At 40.0% G+C, this 17,308-nt stretch overlaps 2 protein-coding genes across 15 annotated transcripts in view; one reads left to right on the top strand and one right to left on the bottom strand.

Annotated features, from left to right (window-relative positions):
* Window positions 1–8,519, bottom strand: part of marchf5 (membrane-associated ring finger (C3HC4) 5) — a 29,602-nt gene extending 21,083 nt beyond the window's left edge. The window contains exon 1 of the mRNA XM_049009717.1: window positions 8,108–8,519. Within this exon, the coding sequence (XP_048865674.1) occupies window positions 8,108–8,151 (44 nt within the window). The 5' untranslated portion in view covers window positions 8,152–8,519. The remainder of the gene's footprint in view (window positions 1–8,107) is intronic.
* Window positions 8,520–8,634: 115 nt separating this feature from the next.
* The window catches only part of cpeb3 (cytoplasmic polyadenylation element binding protein 3), a 41,965-nt gene continuing 33,291 nt past the window's right edge, over window positions 8,635–17,308 (top strand). For 4 of the 14 annotated variants that reach the window (XM_049006610.1, XM_049006603.1, XM_049006602.1 and 1 more), the window contains exons 1-3: window positions 9,285–9,423; window positions 11,383–12,245; window positions 17,141–17,225. In XM_049006610.1, the coding sequence (XP_048862567.1) occupies window positions 9,285–9,423; window positions 11,383–12,245; window positions 17,141–17,225 (1,087 nt within the window). Of the gene's footprint in view, window positions 8,739–9,284; window positions 9,424–9,444; window positions 10,102–10,188; window positions 10,262–10,979; window positions 11,144–11,382; window positions 12,246–17,140; window positions 17,295–17,308 lie in introns of those variants that run through there. The other 10 variants (XM_049006600.1, XM_049006599.1, XM_049006598.1 and 7 more) reach the window with 7 other exon arrangements.

Here is a 17,308-nt window from a genome sequence, read left to right as displayed (position 1 = left end):
CTGAAACTACTGCTGTACTTCATTTCACCGAACAAGCGACATGGATTAGATCTCATGAAGCACACAAAAATATATAGATGCATCTCAAAAGCAAAAGCAACAGGCTCAACTTCTTGAGATAAATAAAGGATCACGGGGCATAGGGGGGTGCAAATGGCCTCTGGGTCTCACAGCCCAAGCTACTACAGGCCACCACTAAAGCCAGATTCGAACAGGGGAACACGGCACAGCGACTGAATCAACAAGCCACATTAAACTGACAGTCGGCAATAGTCAGTAACTGAATGGTATTTTCAGAGATAAACATCCAAGGGATCCACTATTAGATACAAACAAATGCCATTTCAGCACTGAGACTCAAAGTCTGCCACTCAGGGTGACAAAACAAGCCATTACAAAGGATAACAGCCCCATGATGCCAGGTAAATTCGGTTCAGAAACAGCGCAATTCATTCCCGATGAGCTGATAAAATGCTTCACTGGAAAGCAGAAACACAGCGGCATGCTGGCCATAATTTAAGCTTGCAAAACTTTTCCTGATTCTGCAGTCCTTTGCAGCAGTATAACATTCTCCGGTCTAAGATCCAAAGTGACCGTTTGCAATCAATTGTTCTTGGTAAAGGCCAGCTTTGACACATTCGTAGGAAAGCAAATACTGTTCTCCCGGAACAATTCTGCATTTCCCAGGGTACCAACTCATGAGGTCCATACTGACCTGATATAGCAACACCATCGCCACGTGAATTCTGTATCACGGCCACAAAAATTGACTGTCGAAGAGCTGAGAGACCTGCCTATTCCACCAGGAGGATCTTAAGATTCTTTATAAGACAGAAACACCAAATAACATTCAGTGTTGTGGTATACAATTTTATGAGTTCCTCACAAAAACCCTTAATCTCCAAAATCGCCACTGAGCATCACTCCTTTTATAGTTTTCACCTTAGGTACACCAACTTGTGTAGACTTCTTAAAAAGGCAATCAGTGCTTTGATAATCCAATCAATCATTATAATAACCACAGACACAGGATTTAAAAACAGTTTAGAAACACCCCCAGTATGCTTAAATAAAAGTATGCTCACATAGTCTCTTAAACATCACCCCACTTGAGCAATGAATATGGGTCAATTTCAGCTTTTGGTAAGAGAGGGGTGAGGGGTTACGATTACACTACCACTTGCTTGCTGATCCCAGATCATTGCTTAGCAGTCTGAGGACCCAATCTGACATTCGCAAACATGTCCTCTCTGCAGCCTGATTGATGCAGCGCACAAAGACAAGCACCGTGGCGTAGCTATTTTCTCATGGCTTCACAACTCAGCCTCCCTGGTTTTGAGAGGGTCTTAATCTGCTCAACAAAGAGCTCTTTCATGCAGATATGGTCACATGACTGTGGGAAAAACTTGAGGAGCCGCGACACAAAGGGCACTCGGCAGAGTCTGACACTAGCCAAAGCTACAAGATATCGAAACGAGACTATATGGTGTCCATACCGTCACCAGAATGACAAAACGTAAAATGCACGCATAGGTTTTTAATGATCAAGGAGGGTTTTTAAAAAAAGGGATGACAGTCATATGCCAAAGGCAAAAGATTTTGTATTTCCCACCAGCTGCCGAAACCATTTTAAAATAACCTATAGGAGCTCAGTTTCAAACAGGGCCTATTACAAAATCATGAAAAGCTTAAGTTTCTTTCCATTAACAGCTGCCATATCATAAGTCTGCCCTCAGAGTGTTTGGCTATTTAAATCATATTGGACATGGTACAACTTGAATGTCACCATTCTTCAGGAAAGTTAATCAAAATCAACCAAAAACAGGCTTGAATGAGCCAATACATCATTAATAACTTGGGGTGGGAAAAATGATTAATCGCAATCCTGATTTTGATGATTTGAAGATTGATGTAGTTAATTTATGCGTTTTCCCCATGACTTTGAAAATATCAAGTGAATTTTACTTGTTTCGGTCCTCTTATCATATAGGCGGCACAACTTTCCCTCACTTAAAAGGAAAGTCGCTATAGTTCTGCACAGTTGCTTCATGCTGATTGACACATTATCAGTTATGGCATTGAGAACACCAGCATGTGAATGCAAACAAGTATGGCTTATTCTTTCACCAATCAAATTCAATACACTTATGGTGACACAAAATGACGTTGCATAAAAACAAAAACCCTAACAAAAAACTGATATTCAAGTGACCTGCTGTCAGAATATTGTTAATTATCTGTTATCAAGTGCAAGTACAAGTAATACATTTCTGGCTTATATATTATTTTGTTATCTTACTTTCATCATGCGACTGTAACAATTACGTTGCTTTGTTCTACAATGTACATCGGGTTTGATCACACATTAGCAATTGACCCCCAAATGAAAAACTGAACAAAATTGACACTGAATCAAGTCAGGCACTTGTGAAATCGAAATTGAATTGAATTGAATGTAATTGTGAGGTCAGGTTAAATTCCAGGCCCTAAACAATACTAAAATAAAAGATTCTAATTTAAGTTTTGGCACATATCTAAGTTAATGTCCTTCTAAAACTCACATGCCACTTTTCAGACTTGCCCATTTTTATTATCAGTTATTCTTTTCAGTCAGAATTAATTTTTGTGCTTTGAAAGACAAGCTGGATTTGTTTTTAAGTAACTATATCCATAAATTCTTTGGCCTGCCTTCAGTGGTCTTCACTATTTGTTTCCAGTGACTCCGCATTTTCAAATCTGTATTCCATTTAGAGCTTTTTAAACCTACCTAAATATGTACTATATTTGCTATATAGTATTTCATATTTCAGTTCTTTCACACTGATATTGAATCCAAATCAAATCATTAGCTTGTGAATCAGAACTGAATCAGGGCATTTGTGCCAGTACCGAGGGGGGTGGGGGGGTAGGAGGGATGCACCATGTCTCAGGTTTCAAAAATCAGTCAGGGCCCAGTCTGGCCAAGTTACTGGGTCTATATCTGACTGCTTGAAGGTAGCTAGGGATGCGTTGATAGCTCTCCTTCAGGAATAGGAGTTGAGGGACAGGGGTCACATTTCACCTGAACTTGCAAATGTAACTTGCCCCCCCGCCGATTCAACATCACCATTAGCTCATTAGCCATAGCTGGCCTTAACCTCTATGGATGCCACACAGGCACCTAGGATTTCTAACAAAGCAGCAAACAGAGAGCTTCAGCGTGCAATTTCTACAAGGTCTAGCCTTCCCATAAAGCCTCTCCAGGTTGTCTCAGGCACATTGAAAGTGAAGACAGAATGCCATCAGCAGAAACTTTTAGATTGTGACTTATGGTGACACCATGCCAGCAACTAGGATGTTATTCGTGGTGAGAGCATATGGATACTGAAATAAAGTGAATAGTGAAAGGGTAAACTTCATAAAATCAGTTAAAACAATTTAAAATATGAGATCAACTTTTGAATTAAATTTAAAAAGAAAAATGTATTTGGCTTAACCACTAAAAACCTCTTAACGGGTCAGTAAAATGATAAAGGAAATTTTCAAAATTACAGAGATCGTGAGACATTTATAACACTGCACTGAATTTTGGCATTAGTAAGCATGACCATTGATCGGACATCGAAACATCTACTTATTTTCAAAGCTGCAGAACCACTAGAGATTACTAATAATGCACCATTTACACAGCTGTGGAACGGCTAATGGCATTTCTCAAGTGAAGACTGGACTCGTGGAGATTAAGGAAGACCACATAAAACGAGTTGCAATAGTGTGTTGTATCAAGACTACCGTTGGTGATACAACTTCATCATTGCCCAAGTGGCTGGGAACAAACAATATTCAGTTTGAGACAAAGACACACATAATATGGTCAGTATGCAACACATGGTCACACAATGGCCTACAAAATCACAACATAAAACAATACCCAACCGCTATTTTACCTAGGGGGTATTCCATGAAAGTAGCTAAAGACAGAGACTTTCCTGAAAAAGTCAAGACTCAATCTAGCGCCATATCTAAACTAACTAACTAAATCAAAGCTCATACAAGACAGACTTGCATAGTGTCACTTAATGCGCACATCCAAGATATTTAAGAAGCTCAAATGAATGGACGAATGATAGATCGATCAAGCGAGTTGGAAAGCGTGTAAAACGAGAGCGGTGCTTTTTTTCGGCCGCAGAACAAACGCCGCTGATGGAGCTGTATAAAGAATATAAAGGATGTAAAATCGCTAAAAAGGCAATACTGGGGCCATAAATAAAACCAAGGAACTGGCTTGGCAAAGAATTGCAAACAGACTAAATGCAAGTTATGTAAATGTTACAAGTGCCCAGTACAGTGGCATGGCGGTATAGTGGTTTATGCTGTCGCCTTATAACGTGAAAGTTCCTGGTTCGACCCCCATAGCCAATAGGTAATCTTACTCTGTATAATGGTATTCTGTAGTATTTGATCTCCATAAAATTCTTTCAATCGCATCCCTGTGAAATGTTCTGCACAAATAACCGTATCTTGTCCTTGCCTTTTACTAAACTCTCAAAGACTGTGACTAAACAAAATATAAAAATATCTTCCTTTTCATATGAACTGTTTTTTTTTTTTTCAATTTCAGACACTGCATTTCATGTCTGACCTTTGTAATGTGGGCACGGTTTAATTATTTTGGAATTAATTGGAATGCTGAGATGTGATTTTTATAGGATTTATTATATTTATTACACGAGTAGTGAGAGCGCAGAATTTCGTCCAATGGAACAAACTTTTGGGAATCTGTTCCCACACATCGGACGTTCGAGACAACGCTTAACTAAGTTCAACGCTTAACTAAGACTTGTTCACTCGCCTAGGTTACCATGGTAGCTCAGTGGGGATTAATTTGAGACACATTGATGGAACGGAACTCCCACTTAAATGAGCCAGACTTGTCAAAATAAGTCAGACTTTCCCTTAATCCTGCTTCGTGGAACACACCCCCCCCGGTTCATCACCTCATCTTTAACACGGCAGTCTGGATAGACCAGAGGCAGCTGTACAGCCTGCAGTATTAATTACATTAAAGAACCAAACCAAAACAAAGGCTGCCATGGGGAAATAATGGTGCATCAGTTTAAGAAGAGCTGCTTACAATGGCTGCCAAGCCTCGTAACACATTGTCTTAACTCTTAAAAGAAGTAACTCAGACTCATGAAAAGTCACAAAAAGCACTGGCTTGGCAGTTGCCCTAGATAATTTAAGAGATGCTGTTCGTAACCTAGTTATCCTATTTGTTTTTGATGGAGCAACTACAGTAACGTAGCATTTTTCAAGAATGCGAATGTGGCTTCTGACTTCCTCAGTTACAGGACTCTGCATGGAGAATAAACATGTCAAAAAAGGCTCACTTTGGTGGATTAAGGTAGGCAAAAAAAACAAGCAGAGTCTGCATTTTTCAGTTTTGTAATGCTGCAATGCAGGAGCAGCCCAAAACATGTGGGGTCAAGAGTGTGGGGAGTCTGGAAATGCCTTTGGTCTGTGCCACACGCAAGTGCACAAGTAATAAATGCAAATGGAGAGATTTAGTATGCAAAAAAAAATATGTTTAATCTCCTGAAAGCAGAAAATAAGCCTACACACCTTCATTACAACAAAACATTCAGACAGACAGGCAAAATAACTCAACTAATAAGAGAGATAAGTGGCTACTAAATGATAATGAATAGCCACTAATGTTTTGGATCAAAATAGCCCCATTGTTGTAAAGGAACATATTTTCATTAAATGGACGCAAAAAGCCCCCAACTGGTAGTGCGAGTTTGAACCTCTGCTTGTTTTAATTAAAATTCCGAGCATGATGCTAGCAAGCGCAAGCAGTGAAAGGAAACTGCGAATCACAGCTGAAACGGTGAACCCCCATTAAGGGCTCCAGGTATTCAGATGAGGGATGGCGGGGGGATCAATGCAGATTTACCAGTAGCAGCGGCTGTAATTAAGCACTTTTTCTGCAATATGAAGATGCCTGTTAGTATTCCAGCAAGCACTTCAGGTAAAAGCATCAGCAAGGTCAGAACACAAAGCCATAGCAACATAAATGAGGGAGAACAAATGAATATTTCTGATGAGTTCTGACTGAACATAGCACTCAAATGCACCCCTAAGAAATGTATTACAAAAGCAGATCAATTCATTCCAAATGTGGCTGGACTTAAGAGTCCAGCATTTACTTTCCAGTTCCAATGTCAAGCCAGGAAAAATTTAATGGTACACAAACAAAAGGTTTGTAATGCCAATTTAAACAGGAGAAATATTTCAAAACAGGTCACAATTGGATTAACACCAGGGGTACAAAACTGACAGTTTCTTCAACGCACATATTACTCTTTGTATGCTTAATGTATCCCACCTACTCATTTCCAAGAGATTGATTAACCCCCAAAAAAGGCTAGCATATTGTAGCATATTGACCTCTAAATATTACATAGAAGCCAAAAGTACCAATGACTGCACATCAGAAAGAATTCAAAATTGATTCATTACAAGCATGTGGTCAAAAGCCCATTAATCAAGAACAATTAACATAAAACTAATCAAATGTTTCATCATCAAATCATCATTGTCTTCACCAGTGAGGGCTCACTTATGTACAAAGGTTCACCAATCAAGACAAAAGACTAAACTCAAAAACAATTGAAAACAGACAGTTTCCACCTCATTAAACGTAACAAAATTATTCTTCAGTAATTCAATATTTTAAAAGTAACAGACAACTTGATTTCAATTTGAACAGTCTTTAAAGGAATCCTTAGCTGAAAGCATGTCCTTTGCTTGAATATCAGTAATTTTAAGTGACTAGCAATGCAGGTTAACAGGAGGCATAGAAGGCAGACATAAGGGTTAAATGACCGATTTACCATCGCAAACTAGAGAAAATTAAAGTTGTGACCCGAAAGCCATCTGGAGAATGCAGCCATATTCTATGTTGCAATAGAATGCACACTTGATAGCCTTGGCCAAAAAAAATGGATAGATCTACTTGGTCCATTCCTCTAGCAGAGCAGAGCACATCCGCTAGCTGATTTATGACAGTTGCGTGGCACACTTCCCATACTGCAACTTTCTAGGTCAACCAACTAAATGGGCAACTGCTTGATCCTTCGCAGAACCTTATTTTAAAGAAAAGCCAATCTTACATAAGCCATGAAGCAGAGGACTGTCTTCCCTCAAAGTCTACATCAGCTCACTCCACGATACTGGTACCTTATACAAGAACTTTCCTTCCTAATTGGGGCATATTGCTTCCACATCCCCTCCAAAAACTAATCTTACCTGCAAGGTTACAACCAACCATCAACAACCCAAACAATTACCAAACTGGTACTTCACCAATGGTTCAGATGGGTCAGCTTTACTCCCTGGAGGCCTGGATGCACCTGTGAACACCATTCTGCTATGCAAGTCATCATGCAAGTGACTTCCAATGTGCCACTCCATCTACAAGGTCGTATCGGGAAGGGGAGGAGGGGGGCAGTCAATCACGGGCAGCAAAAGGGAATAAAGCAGGAATTCGCGGCAATGAAATCTGAATTCAAAACCTAAAAACACCATCACAGAGCCCATTTCAAAACTCTGACGATTAAGATGTGCAAGCAATTGTCAAAATATGTGTAATAGATCTTTGTTTTTACATTACAGATAAGAAAAAAATGTTTACATAAAATTTTATAAATGTTACAGACCAATATGAAAAGTGAAAAAAATGCTTAGCGCTTCAATTGCGTTCCTTTACAAATCTTACACACCTTTTTAACTCAATGACATGTAGGTCTCGCAACAGCCCTAGTGTCAAAACCCATGAATGGGCAGAAAAGGGTGACTAATGATAAACAATTAAAATTCACACGGATCGCATGTCTCGTACTTCATTAGTGGCGTAAATTTTCACTCCTCAAATCTGTCCAACTGGCAACACTTTCTTATAAGAAACACAGGTCACACACAGTACGTACATACGCGCAGACAAAAATAAATGTGCACAAATAAATGCATACGTCCAAATATTAAACGTGCGACGACGAAAATCGAGCGATCTGGGCAACAACTTTGCAACGGCTCGGACTAAACAAGGTTTAAATATCGTACTCACCGGTCCAAAATCTGTTGCATCACCACAGCACTCCGATCCGACATATTAGTCTTAAATACCAATGCACGGCTGGATAAGTTCCCAATTAAAGCAGCAACCGTTGTTGTGTATAAAGCTAAGCTAAGCTAAGTTAAGCTAGCTAGCTACTGATTTGGCTGGAAAGCTGGGCCTGCTATATTCGAAACAAGGCCTTAAACACTGGAGTCTCTGCCAGGGTTAAAAAAACACAGAACCGAAACCAAAAGCAGAAGCGATAAAAATATAATTAATTAATAAATACGCCGTCTATATACGTGTCCGTTTTCACGGCCAGACGTCGTCCCAAATAAGCAACACTTAGTTATGAGTGCAACCACGCCATAGTGTCCGCTTGACTCCATTGACTCCCTCTCTCTATAAGGAAACGCCGGGAACCACGGCAAAGCGCACTGCGTCACCAACCATAACAAGACGCAGCAACAGCGCGTTGAATTCTGGGATATGTAGTTCCACTTTACATATCTTTGTCGCCAAAAATATCAAATTAATGTTCTATCTCCAGCAGGCGGAACTTACCAGGAGACGGCGGACCTACCTGGGGAAAACAGCAGCATGAAGATACACATATGGCTCCAGAATACGTCCTACTGCGGTAAGTAACATATACGCTTTTTATTATTTATTTCAATAACGATAGTGATTACCAAAGCGGGTCATCACTGCTTTAAAAATGTATTCAACCATCCAGCAGTTGACTGCCGTTTTTGTGAGTCCTTTCAAAGACGGGTGGTGTGTAATAAATATAGATTTCAAGTTTGCTGTTTTGACCAATTCATTACAAGACATAAAAAACCAAAGCATATTTTTAAATTAATAATTTTCATATCATGATTATTGCATATTTCAGTTATGAAACCTTACGATATTCATTCTAAACATGTTTGGTGTTGCGCTTTAAGCTATGAAACAGTTATTTGTTCATGTTATATTCCGTGTACATGTTTATGATCGTATTAGTACTGCCATTATAAAATACATAAAATCCTAATGGGAATGTCGTGTGAAAGACCTAAAAGGGGCGTTTCGCAATCAACTTAACTGCTGTCAGAACTTTGCATTCTGCACAAGGTGGAATCATAATTTCCTTTAAAAGTTACTTTAAAAACTACAATTCCCCAAAGTCTCTTCTTTAGCATCCATGCGCCGCAGTCAATCAGCTGTTAAAGCAACTGCTGACTCTACCTCAGCAGAGGGGCAGCTCATTTGTCATATCTATACCCAGCCGAGGCAAACAGAAATAGCCTTATTTACAGAATTCCAAAAGGTGAACGATAAAGGTAAATCCTGTTTACCGTGAAACGATCAAGACACACTGTGCATGGCAAAGACTTATGCTTATTTTAAGAAGTCTGTTCCGTGCTGAATAAATCTTAATGCCTCTAAACATGTACAAATGGTTACTTAACAATACATGTTTTAATATAAAGATGTTTTTCGTACGGGCGCAGATAAACGTACGCGTTAATATGTCGATCAAAACAAGCATTTAATTTGTATGTCTTAGTTAATTGCCACCCTCTATTGATTACTTTGATGACCTTGAATATGTGGCTCTTACACAGCGAATGGAAAGAAAGATTAACTGGGGGCAGGCAAAACGCGTTGCAGTATTTCAGTTTTTTGACAACACATTGAAAAATATTGTAAATTATATAATAATCCACAGTATAATCAATAAAAGAATGTGTTCGATCATATCGGTTGCGTGTTCAACGTTTATTTGAATAGGTGATCTCAATATAGGGTACAATTATGTGCAGTTAAAAAAAATAAAACCTGGAATATGTTTAAACGTTTAAAAACTTGTCTGGCTGGTTCTATTTTAAACTGCAGCGTGTAATTTAAAAAGTCCTTTACTGCGTGCGGATAACCGTCCGATTTGCTTACACACACCAGTGAAGTCTAATCGTTGGTTGTCCAATTTGTCCTCCATGAAGAAAATCTGAAATTTCGTGGTAAATACGCAGCACTTTTTAAAACGATCGTTCCAGAAAGCGTATAAAACTGAATTTATGTAACGTTGACTGTTTTTCTCCCGACAGAATATTGAAAATTTTATTAGGTCGGCCATAGACCAGGCATAGCTAAGACGCTGCTGTCCGTGTGTGTTGGAAAGTAAGTTAATGTTGTCAAAAGTAATATCTATGGATACGTGGTAGTTAAGGTGTTGTTTGGACCAGTGAATGATCCAGAAGGGCAAAGGAATAGCTCAGTTAAAATAGCAATTTTGTACACTCCTGCAACGCGCATTAACATTGCAGAAACGTTCCGGCTTGAGTACGCTATCTGCGTAACCAGGTTAGAATATTTCGTTTTTCTTTTTTTTTTTGTATAGGCCGACAAGTGACATTATTTACCGGGTCCAGTAAAGACATTATCCATTTGATGACGCTGAAAACTTTGTAATTCTTAGTACGCAAAATGGCAAACACTTAGAAATTGAATTCGCAGATATTGGAACTGTCGATCCGCATTCGCTTCCGAGTGTAGCGAGTGTCACTCCGTATCGGGGGATAAAAACGATTTCGCATATGTCGCTTCTGCTATGGTTTGTTTATTAAGGTATGATTATCGTCATATTTTCAACGATATATTTTTTTTCTTGTAGGACCATTTAGGGAAACTGGCCGCAGTCGTGAAAACTGAATGTTGAATTCATTTTACATTATGTTTCCGGGAAAAGACGAGAATGAATTTCACGAGGATTTGCTTAAAGGTGTCGGTAGAGCTTGTATAACCTGTCCCTTTAAATTCTCGGAGTGTGAGATGGGTGGTGCGTCTCTTTAACCTTGCTGAAGGGCGCAGCTGTATTTATTGACGTATGTAAATTGACTTAGGGGTGGTCCTAGAAAAAAACAGGAACAAGAATCAGTTTCACATAGCAGTCTGGAGTTCCGGTGAAACGGAAAAAGAGACGTGGCGAATGTTGGTGAATATCTGTGTCCTCCAAGCACATCATCCATTCACATCTGAAGGGAACGGAGGCGTCTGAAAAGGGTGAAGCTGTTGCGTGTTTGTTTTATCGGAAATGCCGTTAATGTTAATACTGCAGTCGTGAGAATTTCGGCTAAATGGGTTATTACGGGTTAGCCTTCTATTCGGGCAGAACCAGCAATAGCGGTTGGCAATAATAACCCCTCCCAGCGTTTCTCTGTGACCAAATACCATAACAGTCCGGCCAGTGTCTTTTATGAGAACCTCAAACAATAACCAGTCTCTGTTTTTCCCCGTTTCAGCTCAGCAAACCATGCAGGATGATTTACTGATGGACAAAAGCAAAACCCAGCCTCACCACCAGCAACAAGACCCAGCAAACGTAGATCCCCCTTCCACTCCGACCCCTTCATCGGAACCCCCCGCATCGGAGGAGAGCCCTACGAGTGTGAGCAGTCAAGCAGCTCCCGTGCAGAACAACAAAGAGAAAGTGTCCATGGAGTCACCGATCCTGCCCGGTTTGAGCTTTCAGCCGCAGGAACCCGGCGGCACCTCCTTATCCCCTTCTTTTGGTAGCACTTGGTCTACTGGGACCACGAACACCGTGGACGATAGCTTTTTTCAAGGGATACCCTCGGTCAATGGGACAATGCTTTTCCAAAATTTCCCCCACCACGTTAACCCGGTCTTCGGTGGCAATTTCTCACCGCAGATAGGCTTGGCACAGTCTCAGCATCAACAGCAGCAAGCGCAGCAGCAGCAGCCGCAACAGAGGAGGTCGCCTGTTAGTCCCAGTCAAGCCCCTTTCCCTCAGAGAAACGCGTACAGCCACCAGACCATCATGAACAGCAAAGCATCGTCGTCTTCTGCTTCGTCGTCCGCTTGGAATAACCATCAGAACGCTGCTTGGAGCACAGCTTCTAACCCTTGGAGCGGACTCCAGGCAGGCAGGGACCCGCGGAGAGCGGTAGGGGTCGGAGTTGGGGTGGGGGTCGGTGTTGGGGTCCCATCTCCCCTCAACCCTATCTCCCCGATGAAAAAGCCCTATGCGAGCAACGTTATTGCTCCTCCGAAATTCCCAAGAGCAGGTCCCCTTACCCCGAAAACCTGGATGGAGGACAACGCCTTTAGGACGGATAACAGCAACAATATGCTACCCTTTCAGGTAATATATTAGTATGTAAATTGTAACGTATCCAGCAATTCATATTGCCAATGTAAGCAGCGTCTTGAAATAGATAGGACTTTTCTGGAATTTGAGTTGTCAAATACGGCAGGTCTGATTAAGGAAGATCGTATAGTTATAAATTACTGAACAGAATTCATGGAGCAATTGGTATAACTGTCCAAGAAGCATCTACTGTATTGTGATCTGTGTATGATTTACACCTAGGCCTATTGAAAGTTAAACGGTAAATCCTTTCTGTGTTTTTCGATTTTAGGCAGCCTTATTTTACAAATAATTACCATGAATCGTCAGCAAAGCAATTTTCGTCCTTCTCTTTTTTTCCACGTCTACGCGTCAATCTCTTCTTAGCTTTATTATACGTTTGGTATATTATGTCATTTTATTGTATGTTTGCTAATGGGTAGTCGATCTCCGGGTTGTTATTTTTCACTTATTGCGACGTATTTCTGTGGTGTAGGACGTGACCTTCAGAGCCATATTTCAATGGAGTCTCAGATCATCCACGTAAATGTGTTCTGTCAAAATGCATTCTGCGAATTTGCTTTAAATGTAGCCTGTTTTTGTGATATTACTGGCACGTACTAATAATTAGGTTTAGTTCCCCCAGTCATCCGAGGTATTTGTAAATTTTGTTTTCATTCGGTTGATATTTAGATTTACATTATATTTTTATACTTTTGAATACTTAATCTATCGTTATTGACGTCTTTATGATGAGGTTGTATACAAACGTTATACATGTTTTGTATTCCCATAACGCGTTTAAATTTGGGGAATGGTGTGTCGAATTGTTAAAGGTAGTAAGTATATGAATAATATCGGATTTCATTATAGTGACTTGCCACTTGGTACTAAATAGTTAAATTTTCTTCTCAATTTGCCAGCTCACACTAGGGTGTTTAAAGGGCAAGGTTCTCGTACCTTATTGGTCCTTGTTGGAAAGGGGCGGTCCTTTCGCTCACTTGAGGTTTCCAGGACACTGGCGTATTGCCTGCTGTCACGACAAGGAACATCATAACGAAGTAACGATCGGCAATCTCAATTTCTCTGCATTCTCTGGATCCCGCCGGTGTTCTAAAATTGGTGTCTTCTAATGGTCGTTGTCAAATCTTTTTCATGTTAAAACCTTTTCCCCCCACCCTAGTCTGACATCTGACATATCTTTTAAAATGAACTCCCATCCACAGACATTTGCAATTAAGTTCTGAACATTGATCTATATTATCTTTTGTCTTAACTCTGTATGATTTCTGCTCCCCCTCCCTATTTAGTACATTTTAACATTTTTTTGTGGGACATTGCAATGGCTGTTCTGATGGAAGCTGAATTTTATCATGAAGTTATTTCACAATTTAGCTTAAATACATTTTATCTAAGTTTTTAGTAGTTGTTTTTCTTTAGTTAAACATGCCTGATGGCCAGATTTCAATTCCGCATGCCTAACCAAATATTTTCACTAAAATGTTTATGTGCATTTGTTTTATGGGCGATGTGTCTCATTGTAGCGTAACAAATGCAATAGGTCATACTGTATCGATGTGTCGTATGTAGATTTGTAGTGTAAGAAGGAAGCACAGTACTTCTAATGGGGGAGAATGACTGTGACAGCAGGGTGCAAAATTGTGCCCCACCTTAGTACCCACCCAAACCACACCTGCTGCAAGCCACACCCAACCATTATCACCCAGCTAATACCACACCCAGTGTGAAGGAGGTGGATCGTGTGGTTTGGGATGGAAATGGATAGACACTGACCCTTTTCTGGCCTACAGAAAAATTTGCATTAAGGAATTTTCAGACATGCTTGGAACATTGCAAATTTTTGCACGATCTTGTATGTAAATTGGGATGCGCATTGTCTGGATTGCCCTAGAAGATCACCGTCAGCCACATGCAGACTTTATGAAAATGTTTGCTTATGCAGTACTACAGTACAGATGTAATTTAATGAGAGACTGCGGACTTTCTTAATACATGACCCCCCCCCCCCCCCCCCCCCCAATGCTCAGCCCAAAGTTACACCCTTGGTTTTATCATCCTTACAGGTAACTCTGCTTCCTGTGTTGTCCTCTCATGATTCAGTATGTCCCAGAGAGCTGGCCGTCTTTATGTTACTGTACATGCTTCCATTAGGATATTGATAGAGGATATTTCTGGTGCAAAAGCTTTCCATCCAATATGCTCTTCACATTCTGTGCTTGAGGTTTGTATGGGTAACGTTTATTTTAATTTTGGCATATTGGACGAAATTTCAGCCGAGTATTATCTGTAAACTAAATCACACAATTGTGTTTTTGAGAATATTTGAAATTTATAAATTTTTTTTTAATTGTGTAAGGTTTTTTTACGGACAAGCGGACTTTTCTGTACCTGCAAATTACTTTATGGTTAGTACCAAATTATCCACCTCACTTGCAGTGTTCTTTGGATTAATAATGTTTAGTTCTGTGATTGAAGCATTTTTGGGCAGTCAGTAAATTATTGTTTTAAAGGCTTAAAATATCTGCATTTTTAAGCAATTTGCAAGTTTGCTCTCTTTTATGTCTTGACTTGATGGGGAAAAGTTCTTATTCGGATGAATAGATCTTGGTTTTTCTCCTCTCAGCACCAGAAGCTAGCGAGTTGGCCTTTATGGTATTTGTAGTATTTTCGAATAGAAATTTTATTATAAACATCCTTCCATTCACAATCAGGCTTTGCCTGTATAAATGAAATGGTACCATAAGGTGCTGAAATGTATTGGGGGGGGGGGGTCAGTGTGTGCCTGAAACTGAGTCGATGGCTTAGCGAGGGTGAAATTCCAGCCTGGGTGAAACTGTATATGTCTAAGATAACTACATCCAGAGCCTCTTATCAGGAGGAACCAAGGTCAGGCAGCCCCGTGCACAACGATCTGTGCTTACTGGAGTGAGGTGAAGGTAAAGAGAAGGAAAGCTGAGATGATGTATTACTGTTACAGGTTCTGTAGTGCTTTTCTCATCGATAGTTAGGCAGCGCTATAAAGCTATATTTGCAACCCCAGGTCACATTTATCATCAAAAAAAAAACTATACCAAAATTGGCCCATGTGCATATTAGATTTCTAGTGCTTGTTTATGTGAAAACTTTTCTCAATTTTTTTCCTCTTTCAGCCATCTTTTTTCCCCCTTACTGCCAAGCAGAGAGTCAGAGTTCCCTGTAGTTGTAAGATGTGAACTGTTATGTAGAATCAAAGGCAGCTGCTGATTTGTGACTAATTGTGAGATTAAATGTTTATATTGTTAATGGGTGTTGTATCCTTTTTTTAAGCAGTGTTATTGATGCCTAAGTCAGCATTTGAATTTACTTTTGTGATGTAGCTTTGCTGGAGACCGATTTTAAAGGGATGGGTTTTGAACCAGTTTTCGTTGTGTACAGTTTTTAAAAAAAAAAATTTCTTTCAGTGTTCATTTCTCTGAAATGCAGGAGGCATTAATCCGGAATGTACGTGTGCAGTCTGTCGGTTAGTAGGTTGCATTACACACACTGTGACCTTTCATTTTGTAGGGGTAAAATTTGACACAGTTGTACTCAAACCCCTGTGGAAAATTCCTGTTTTTGACTGAAGCATGCATGGTAATGGTTTTCAGTTTTGCCTGCCTCCTCATCCTTCTGCCTTTTGTCAGTGTCCTCCCATACATGCTGCGTAGCAAGGAGAGGGCCATCCCCAAGCAGCAAAATGAAGAGCTCAGCGTTTTAAATGTTCAACAGTTGTCCAAAGTGGGCAGATTTTTATCTGGGCGTCAGTGCCGGGCACAGAGAGGGGAATAACGCTTTTGAATGCTCAGCTGATTGCACTACAATAGCACCGGTGTGTGAACAATGTGGCTCCAGTAGGGGCCTCAGGATACAGCTGTTAGCTCCCTCTCGTGTTCCTGCTGCCACCCTCTCTTCGTTGTGGCCTTGTTCTCTCGCTCCTCCTCACATTCAACTTTTTGCTTTGCGCACTTTCCTACTAAAAGTGTCTTCTGAGGGTGCTTTTGAGCTTCTAGATGGTCTAGTTATTCCTGGGTATGTTTGTGTGACGACTTGATCTTATGTTGTTGACTTATGGTCCTGAATTGATTATCTACACTAATACGAGCATGAATAAAATCATAAAAGCATACAATGCAAAAAATAAAAGCGCAAACCTCAGGGTGTTCTGAAATTGTGCCATATATATATTGTATTATGACAAAATATTTTTTTGATGTCCATTTTGAGGTTTCTCAATACCATTTTTTTTTTTTTTTTTTTTTTTTAAATTTAATGGTCCTTGCCTGAAAAAAAGCATATTTTATTTTGTTAGTGGGTAGTTTAAAATTGTACATGGTGGACCAGCTAGAGCTAACTTGCTAATTTTTATTATTTTTTTTTTAAGAGTGTGCTTTTTTGAGACTAAATAGCCATGACTACAACAAAATTTAAGGTCATCAGGTTTCTTGAATGATTGAATGAGTAGCTTTCACTGACTATTGACAAAGTTGAGCTCCTGGGGCCTCTGTGAGAAGGAATAGGAGCTCAGTTGTTTTGACACTTTCCTGCTGCCTAATGGCCATGAGGAAGCGTGTTTTCATTTTTCAGGTCCCAGTATCATGTGCTGCTTCATTTGGAAATCACATGACCACAAGTGAGGCCTTGCTGGCTTCTTCTGTAGCTGTGGCCACTGTGAACTGGGACAGCATATCATGATATGCCTTAGAAGTGGCTTGATGTTTCCATTCTGGAATATGAGATGTGAAACATGTATAGCATTAAATTGTATGATTATCTTACTTAGTAGCTATTAAATGGGATCACTGAACATCGTAGTGTTGAATGATGATGAATAAAGAGTCTTTCTGACCCCTAATGCATTTTCTTTTTTGCAGGACCGGAATCGGCCCTTTGATGCGTTTAGCTTGCATTCTTTGGAGAATTCCTTAATGGATATGATAAGGACTGACCATGACAAAGGTAAACAGCACCCAGCTGGTGGCCCCCCAATGACTATCGCTGATATAATGTGGAGGAATCATTTTGCAGGTTAGGAATATTCA

The sequence above is a fragment of the Brienomyrus brachyistius genome, chromosome 3 (genome assembly GCF_023856365.1).
Source record: "Brienomyrus brachyistius isolate T26 chromosome 3, BBRACH_0.4, whole genome shotgun sequence".
NCBI lineage: Eukaryota > Metazoa > Chordata > Actinopteri > Osteoglossiformes > Mormyridae > Brienomyrus > Brienomyrus brachyistius.
The sequence above is the reverse complement of the archived record's forward strand: the minus strand, read 5'-3'. Positions and strand labels throughout refer to the sequence as shown.